The sequence below is a fragment of the Lycium ferocissimum genome, chromosome 12, assembly GCF_029784015.1.
Source record: "Lycium ferocissimum isolate CSIRO_LF1 chromosome 12, AGI_CSIRO_Lferr_CH_V1, whole genome shotgun sequence".
Taxonomy (NCBI): Eukaryota; Viridiplantae; Streptophyta; class Magnoliopsida; order Solanales; family Solanaceae; genus Lycium; species Lycium ferocissimum.
This window is the reverse complement of record NC_081353.1, coordinates 46,704,973-46,714,929: the sequence shown is the minus strand read 5'-3', so window position 1 is coordinate 46,714,929 and position 9,957 is coordinate 46,704,973. Positions and strand designations below refer to the sequence as shown.

Genomic DNA, 9,957 nt, shown 5'->3' with positions numbered 1-9,957 from the left:
AGGTCAATCCCACAAGTTGATCGAACCACGTTAAATCTTTGTCTCCTGTTATCTTTGTAGCATCTACGCATAATTACCGTCTACGAAGTCAATACTTTATGACATTGTCTGGTCTATATTCAACTTTGAGACATTTTGCTGTTAGCGCATATCATATCTCAATTCCACAGAGTAAATCGGCATCCAAAGTTGATAAGATATTTGATTAGGCAGAGTTTAAAAAGTTGAAAAAATATTATGTCAAATCTAATCACAATACCAAAAAGTAGTCTTTTTAATAAGTGGTGGTGGTAATTTGATGAGTATTTTCATTTTAAACGAGTGGTAATATATCCTAACAAATGACGTCATTAGGAATAAAATAGAGATACTACGATATTTTCAAAATGGGAAACATTTATGTGTTTTTTCTCATTTTAATAACATATATGTTTACTACGCTTAACTTTTGTTTTCTATATTTGAGTATAGAGATGTTTACCTAATCGTAAACCTTAGATGTATAATTCCATGTACTTCAGTATTTCTGCGAAGAAAAAAAAAAAAAAAAACTGTACTGTTTCTTTTGTACAAACATATTACGGAGTACAATTATTAATATGGCTTCTAAACATCTTAAACAATCATGATTTTAATTTTTCACCGCTTACTGTCAAATTCGTTTCAACAACTCCCCTCAGGTTTGGCTTCGTTTCACTCACCTCCCTTGTGATTTACGATATTACGTTTACCTCCCTTATTTTGATTTTTTTGTAACAGTTGATTTAATTTATTAATTATTAATGTAAAAAATTATGATCTGACTAATTTGACCTTTTTTAATATATCCTTGTATTTAATTTATTTTGTAAAATCTCTTTTAAACAAATTCCATTTCATCTTCCTTTAAAGTAATATTCCATCTCCCATTAAACCTTCTGCTAAACTCGTGAAGATAATGAGCCAACTACAAAGCTAAAATATTTAAGAAAAAATTAAACATGATAAGAAGATCAAATTAGTACAAGGCATATAACACTCGGAGTTGATGCCACCGATTTGGCCACCGTCGCCTCATTAATTAGGCAGAGGATTTATTCACAGTTCCACCTATTCACCCCCAAATCCACATGTAACTTGTAGAACATTATCGGAAAGACCTATTCTAATAAGCTTTCAAGCAGAATTTTTTGTGAATATAAGAGTCCAGAACCACTAGAATCATGAAATTCGAAGCTTCCTTTTTATGAATTAAGAAAAAAAAAAATTTAGTTCATTATTTCTCAAGATCTCTGCGATACTGGAAATTAATTAGTTTGTCTAATTTTTGTTGAAGATGAAGAGTTTAATATCAAATGTTGAATAACTGAAAACCCTTTTCTTATCAGTTGGAATGCAAACAAATTAACATACACTTTGTCCTAATTTAATCATCTTCTTTTCCCGTTCCATGATTAAAGTCATATTAAACTAACATTCTTATATTTTAAATATTATCCTAATTGCTGACACTATTATGAGCGATTTTACCACGAAGAGTATGAATAATAAGACCATTTTAAACAAAATAAGTTTTATGAAAGATGGAAAAAGAATGATTCTAAAGGAGTTTTAAATTTTTTAAAAATGAATAGTACATTAAAAAGGGCAACTTAGTCATATCATAATTTTTTATATTAATAACTAATAAGTTAAATGAATCGTTAGAAAAAAATCAAAATAAGGGAGGCAAGCGTAATATCGTAAACCACAAGGGAAGTGAGTGAAATGAAACCAAACCTGAGGGGAGATCTCTGAAATTATCTCTAAAATCTTCTTTCCTGCTTTTATTGCCAAACCGAAATCCTATATCCTAGCTCTAATGAAAAGCATCCAAAGGTACCGTCTAGCTAGCTCTGTCAATGAAGCTATGGATCGTGGGAAATCAGCGTTTAGATACAAATATTGTTAGGTGATTTTTTTTCTATGTCATAATCTTTGGTACAAAGAGATACCCGATACATGTGTTAATGGAAAATAGTATATATATACCCGATGAATCAATCGCCATACACACCAAATTGACTTATAGGCTACCGTTACAATAAAAATAGGAATGGACATCTCTGAGGCTCGAACTGCAGAAAATTTGATGAGAAAAGAACACCAATACCCACTACACACAAAATAATTACTCTTCCATGCCTCCTTACTTTCATACCCCCAAAACTATTTATCCTTAATAGCCACTGTATCTTTTGTAGGTAATTGTCTCTTTTTTCTTTCTTTTCTTTTTTATTTCTCTACTTCGTATCTTCTTTTTCTTTCTTTTCTTCTTTTCTTTTTTCTCATATTTTTTTTTCTTTTTTCTCCTTTTTGTTCATTTATTTGTTCCCCAAATCATACTATATTTTCTTTTCTTTTTCACCATAATCTGACTCCATATTTTTTTTTCTAGCTCCTCTCTTTTCGTTTTTTTTCTATATTTCTTATTTCTTTATTTTTTGTTCCTTTTTAATTTCGTTTATTTCTTTTCTTTATTTTTTCTTTTTTATCTTCATAATCTAATTCCATTCACCTTTTTTGTTTATTCTTCTTTTTTAATTTCTAGTGATTTTCATTTACTTTTTCCTCCTTTTCTAATTTTATTTTTTAAATTTTTTTGTATTTTCTTCTTTCTTCATAATCTGATTCTACAAACTTTTTGGCTCCTTTATTTTTCTTTTTTTCTTTTGTTCTTTTTTTATATAAATAAGAAGGATAACTGATATAATATTTTTTTTTAATTTTTTCCATATCTCAAAAATAATTTATTCTAGCATATAGTATATCAATCAGGAGCAGTTGAAGTATATTGTTGCAAAGATACTATGATACGCATATGGTATATATCATATACTAACACGGTATCATACAGGACTAGTTGTTCATTCTTTCAAGAAAAACACTCAGTCCTCTATGATACCAACCTCGTATATATCATATATTGATAAAGGATCATAGAGGACTAATTCATCCCTTCAATTAAAAACACAACTCAATCCTCTACGATGCCCACATGGTATATATATCATATAGTGATAAAGTATCATAGAAGATTGATTCATTCTTGCAAAATAATACTAATCAACGCTCTATGATACCCAAATAGTATATCATAATATATTGACAGGTACCATAGAGGATTGATAGTTCATTCCTTCAAGAAAAAACACTCAGCCCTCTATGATACCAACCTGATATATATCATATACTGATAGGATATCATAAATGACATATTCATTCCAACACTGCTTGATCCTTTATGATGCTCACATGGTATATATCATATACTGACAGGGTATCACAGAGGAATGGATCATTTCTTCAAGAGAAACACTACTAAGCCCTTTATGATACCCTTATGGTATATATCATATACTGACAAGGTATCATAGAGGATTGTTTTCCTTCAATCCTCTATGATACCCCTGTGGTATATATCATATACTGATAGGGTATCATAAAGGACCGCTACATTCCTTCAAGAAAAATACAACTCAATCCTATATGATATCCACATGGTAATGGTATATATCATATACTCACAAGGTATCATGGATTAATTTCTCGCATGATATATCATATACTGACAAGATATCACAAAGGACCGACTCATTCTTTAAAAAAAAAGCTTAATCGTCTATGATACTCACGTGGTATATATCATATACTTATATGGTATCACAGAGATTGGTTCATTCGTTCAAGAAAAACACAGCTCAATCCTCTATGATACCCATATGGTATATATCTTATATTGATAGGGTATCACAATAATTGATTCATTCTTTCAAGAAAAACACAAATCAATCCTCTATGATACCCCTATGGTATATATCATATACTGACAGGATATCATAGGGACTAATTCATTCCTTACTAAATAGAAATTTTTTTTTCAGTCCTCTATGATACCCACATGGTATATATCATATACTGACAGCGTACCGTAAGGGCTTCATTCATTCCCTCAAAAAATCCCTCAGTCCTTTATGGTACCTACATGGTATATATCATATACTGATAGGATATTATAGAGGACCGGCTCATTATTTCAAGAAAAACACAAGCTAATCCTATAAGATATCCACAAGGTATATATCGTATACTCACAAGGTATCATAGATGAATGATTCACATAATATATCATATACTGACAAGATATCATAGAGAACTGACTCATTCTTCAAAAAGAGCTTAATCGTCTATGATACTTACATGGCATATATCATATACTTATAGAGTATCACAGAGATCGGTTCATTTGTTCAAGAAAACACAACTTAATCCTTTACGATACCTACATGGTATATATCATATACATATGGGGTATCTCAGAGATTGGTTCATTCGTTCAAGAAAAATACAACTCAATCCTCTATGATACCCGTATGGTATGTATCATATACTGACGGGGTCTCATAGATGATTACTTCATTTCTTCAAGAAAAACACAACTCAATCCTTCATATACTGATTGGGCATCATAGCAGACTGGTTCATTCCTTAAAATAATACTAGAGTACTCTATGATACTCACATGGTACATATCATGTACTGACAGAGTATCATACACGAGTGGTTCATTCCTTAAAAAAAATAACTTATTTCTTAAAAAAAAAAAAAAATCTATTTCTAAAAAGATATAAAATATGTTTTCTATGAATTCATATTTTAATAAATAAGTTAATGACCTTAGTATTTTTTTAATTAATAATTAGTTATCCTATATTTTAAACTAGTCTATAAATTGTTAGTTACTCTATTTAATTTCATATTTTAAGAAAAGGACAAAAATTAGAAAACACAAAAAAAAAGAAACTTTACCTTAAGTGGTGCTTCCCGTCACCAGTATGCTCCCTTGGGTCAATGCAAAGAAGGTGTACAACGGGTAATTATTTTGTCCCGTAGTGGGTATTTTAGCAATTAACTTGTTTAGGGGCAAAGTTTAGTAGACCGGTAGTTTGTGTGGTTTCTCCACGGCCCAAAGTAAATTTGTTCGTGCTAACTTTCCTTGCCCCTTTTTCCTAAATTCTTCTTATTGAGGTGCTAAGTTTTATTAAGGGAAACAAGACTGAGCGAAACCAAATGCATTTAAGCCAAGCAAAATCAAGATAATTGGAACACAAAATGTTTACTTCATCGTCTTTCTTCGTCATTCTTGACACAAAAATAATTTGAAGAATCACGCGGAATAAAATGAATTCCACCAGTTTGTATGTAAGACAATCTTAGTTCTCTATGTTCGACGTGTAACTTATAGAGTCGTAGCTTTCTAAGATTTTTGCTCCCCAACTCACTCAATCAATAGGTTAGAAGCAATCAACTGGAAATGATGGTAAGCCATGGGGAGTAATTATAGACTTCTTTTCATACTCCGTATCTGGATTACTTATATAATTTCTTCTAGAGTCTTGAACTTTGGTGGAATTTATCATGCACTTCTGAGATCTAAGACACTTGAAGAATCTTATCCCTTTTATGGTTATCTCCATAGCAAACGTAAAAATTTCAGAAAAATGATTAAAGTTATAACTGCACTAGAAGTGCAGGGTGAAATTGTAATGGCTAAACTGCAACTCTGAATGCCATAGTTCAAAACCATTAAAAAGATTCTATGAACATTGAATCTGCCTCAAGCAAGATATGGGGATGCCAAAAAAGCCGTTATATAGTAAAGGAGCACTCACATTTTTTTGCTTATTCATAGCCATAACGAAAATTCCTCAACAGATGGAGAAAAAAATGATCATGTACCTTCACAAGGTTATAATACCTAGGCCACTTTGGCCAATTTCGCTGTGTTGTATTCTTTTACTTGAATTTCAAAATCTAGTTCGCTCCCAGACTACGTGTTCTTTGGACCCTTGGCCCGCTTACAATTTCTATATTTCTATCCAAATGTTTCAGAAGATAGATGTATGAGTTAGTAAAATAGAATAGCAAATGAATACTCCTTTGCCATATTCATAGCCATAATGAAAATTCCCCAACAGATGGAGAATAAAATGATTATGTACCTTCACAGGGTTATAACATGAGAATGATTTGTTATCTGTGAATACAATAAAATAGAGAGAGGCAAAATTTTGAGAATATTCATCTAGTAGTGCCAAGCACCAGCTTATTTTCGCCGACTTTCGAAGAAATCCCTGGCTCTCTTCCTCATGCGTGTGAAGGCAACAAAAGCACAAGCCAGAAGCCATGGAGGGATACGGCCATCAGAGAGATTCAACTTTTTTGCCCACTCTGGAGGGTCTCTTATCACCAGTAATACTATAAGTATGGTTACCACAGCAACCCCGACCAATATCCTGGTAATAGGTTTGATCAACGAGTCCTGAAAATCAAACAAATAATCCATTACAACTCATGCATATGCATCTATTCGTCTATTTTAATGAACACCATGTGAAAACACGTGAAATAAGCGAAAACTTGCACACGCAAGGATCATCAATATGCTTGAGAATGCCACACTAAAGCCGTTTTATGACATAATTAGAAACAAGAATATGTGGCTAAGCTTTTGGACTTAAATCTCTAGCGGATCATGGAAACGACATTGCTCCTTCAACTTCTCATAGTTTACCCAATTTTATGTGACCATAGGAAAATCAGTAATACCATACCATCAGACTTTAATGTCTTTTTCTCATATTCTTTTCTATCAGACCATCAGATTTTCATATCTTTGCAGCTACACCAGAAACTGATGGCATTTTCAAAAAGCATCACTGACAACATGAAATGGACTCTGCAGCTTAAGAGGCTTTTCGTGACAGATTCAAGATATATAGGTGACATCAGTTCATGTTGTTACAGCTTGCTTACAGAAAAGATTAAGAAGTTTCAAAGTGCTCTTTTGGTAGTTCAAATTTGACATTGAAATGGTAAACTTCATTACTCCAGTAAATTAACATTTTCCCTCTTTGCCCAGAGTTCATCTCACTTTCACTTGTGAGTTCTGGTGTTAACTGTTAATACTTACTACTTTAGAAAAATGCTATCACACCATAAAAAGAATCTACAGGGAAAAAGGAATGTAGTAAGACTACAGATGCGTTAACAGGAAAAAAGAAAGAAACGAAATAGACGACACTTGGATTCAGAAATACTTTTTTGACTCATTAGGAAAGCGGAAAACTAGAGCAGAGAAAGTAGATGGGCATAAATAAAACTCTATCATCTGTTTCCACATCGTCGGTGGATAGTCTTAAATCTAGCTCTATGCCAATCACAATAATAAGCAAAGTAATTCAACACCATTTTTTTCCATGTCGATAAGAAATATTCAACTCCATGAAGTGTACAAGCACTTAATTTCAATATATTCCTTCAATACCAGATATTGTAATCTAAAGTATCATTTTCCCACAAGAGTTCCACTCCCAGGTCTCAAGAAAAACTGTCTGAATTTCATTATATCTATGGATGCACATTAAACGCACAATGGAGCAAACACGACTGCAAGACCATTCAAATGGACTCTTTGTCACAGAGATTGGTTCCAACGCCAAAAGAATTTGGAACAAGCAAATGACATTGACCAGGTCCATAATCTCACGGAATTTCCAGCAGGAAAAAGACCAGTGCTCTTCGGACTAATTGTAAATTGTGCACCAAAATGATAAGCTACTAAAGGTTGGAGCATATATGGGAAGAAACTGAGTCCAAGCAATAGCTGTTTTGCTTTTTAGCTTTACATTCATCAATCTTTAAGCTAAAGAATAACAAAATCTACTGGGCCATAGCATCCATCTCATGCCTAACAACATTCCTATTTCTTGCTAGTAATATTTTGGTCACTTTATATTAAAAGTAAGTGCTTTACCCACAACATTTTTTAATTGTCACCAACGTTCATGCTTTACAAAATTCTTAGCCTTTTTATGCTCATGTTAAACAAATATAAGCTTAGATCCTGTCAATTTTTTACTCAGGACAAATAACTTTTCTTTAACTAGTACATCTTTTAAAATTCAAACATTTACAAATATAGAAAATATGATTAGCAATAATTCTGAAATTTATAAAATTTATTTCGCAGGAGTTGAGAAATTATCATCACATTTCACACGAATAATTAAATATTACCCTTATATTCCTGATTTGGTGAATAAAAATCCATGTTTTATCAAAACAGTCACAAACTTTTTTTATATTGTAAAACACAACTATCGAAGCCACGAATAATAAATTGGTAGACTTATCTTTGTAAAGTCGCGGCATTTTTTTAATAAAAAAAAAATCATAAGTGAAAAATGTATATTTGCGGCATTTGTGTAACGTCGGGGTATATTTGCACATTTTCCCAAAGACTAAGACATGATGTAGCCAATATATCATGTAATAATTACCCAAATAAAGTCGGTAAAAAAATGAAATTACCTTAGGCTCTCCATCAACGTATATCTTTGACCCATCACGATAAGTAATTATTGACCGTCCATTACGTGGATTAAACCGGAGCGGAACGCCCCGACCCGTATCAGGCTTAAATGCGTAAACAGATTTAAACCCGTATTTGTCGAGTATTTCCTTAACATCAAGTTGATCCTGGTCCCACCCACCAAGGTATGCTTTGAATACATCAATGGGGCCCTTGCCACGTCGGTATAGGTGGACCTCCACCTCTGGTACATTGGTACGTACGGATCGGGTCTTGTTTGGCGGGTTCGGGTTCGGGTTTGGTTTTAGGTTCGATATTAGTGGAGTCGCTTCGTCGGTGTCGCTGCCGGCTGAAGCTTCTTTGATCTCCACCATTTTTGTGGAAAAATGGCATTTGATGTGGCAAAGGAAAAGGCAAGGGGAAGTCGTTAAAAATATGAAAGTTTGAGCATTTTTACGTGGCAATTTATCATATTTTTTTTTTCTAGTATTTTGCGAGTATATTCTCTCTGGCCGAAAATTATTTTCATCCTCCAACTTTGCTTTAGATATCAAAATCCCCATTCAATTTTAAATAATAGACATTTTCTCCTATTCATCCTATACAATGTCTATTTCACCATTGTTAATTTCAATCCTCCATATATATATAATACATTTTTATGTTATAAATATAATATTTACATCTTTAACCTAAATACTTATGGATTTTATTTAAGCTCATCAATATTATAAGTAGATTAATACTTTTATGAAATTGTCACAAATGTAATGCTGTTTTTATGATTTTTATTTCAATATTGTATGCATTAAGTATCTAATGCAAGTGTGTGTATATTTAAGTTTCACTTCTCTCTTATTTTCTATGGTCTATATAAATAAATAAGTTTTGGTTGTCATTAATGAAAATTTCTTAAATTATAATTTAAAATTCATTTATAATATAATTAAACAATCTCTGGAAATTTGTATTTGTTCTTATTAAATTTTTTTTCATTGTGTTATCTACATTGAGATGTATTTATAAAATTATTATTACCTGCTATTTTCACTTGTATAAATAAATATTAGAGTTTGATTATCATTAATAAAATAATTTTTTTATTCTGCTAATATATTTCATTATGTAACATCATTAACCTATATACTCAATTAGTATTTTTCATTATTTTGCCCCGAAAATAATATTTTTTTTTTATCGGAAATTTGTTACATAGCATGATTTTAATGAAGTAGACAAATAAGACAAAAGTTGATAATGTGAGGCTAAAATAGACATTTTAAAAAGTAAATTAGGATAAAGGGGGAGAATGTCTATTAGTCAAAGTTGAGGGGGAAGTTTGATTTTTGAAGCAGCGTTAGATGGTGTAAATGATTTTCAACCATTCTCTTTGGAATAAACTTATCAGCATTATATCTAATACTTCCTCTTGTTCAAAAAGAATGTTCACTTGACCTTTTTTTTTTCAAAAAGAGTATTCACTTATCAGATTAAGTAAGAATTGACTTTATTTTTCTAAATTTGTCCTTATAATTTTGTTAAGTGATCAAAATCTCAATATTTAT

General features: G+C 31.6%; 1 protein-coding gene across 1 annotated transcript; it reads right to left on the bottom strand.

The window, feature by feature from the left end:
- Positions 1 to 5,926: 5,926 nt before the first annotated feature.
- Positions 5,927 to 8,841, bottom strand: LOC132040540 (uncharacterized). Its single transcript, XM_059431190.1, has 2 exons — positions 8,392 to 8,841; positions 5,927 to 6,340 (listed from the first exon to the last, which is right to left on the bottom strand). Exons 1-2 carry the CDS (start codon positions 8,764 to 8,766, stop codon positions 6,125 to 6,127), a joined length of 591 nt encoding a protein of 196 aa, XP_059287173.1. The 5' UTR covers positions 8,767 to 8,841; the 3' UTR covers positions 5,927 to 6,124.
- Positions 8,842 to 9,957: the final 1,116 nt, after the last annotated feature.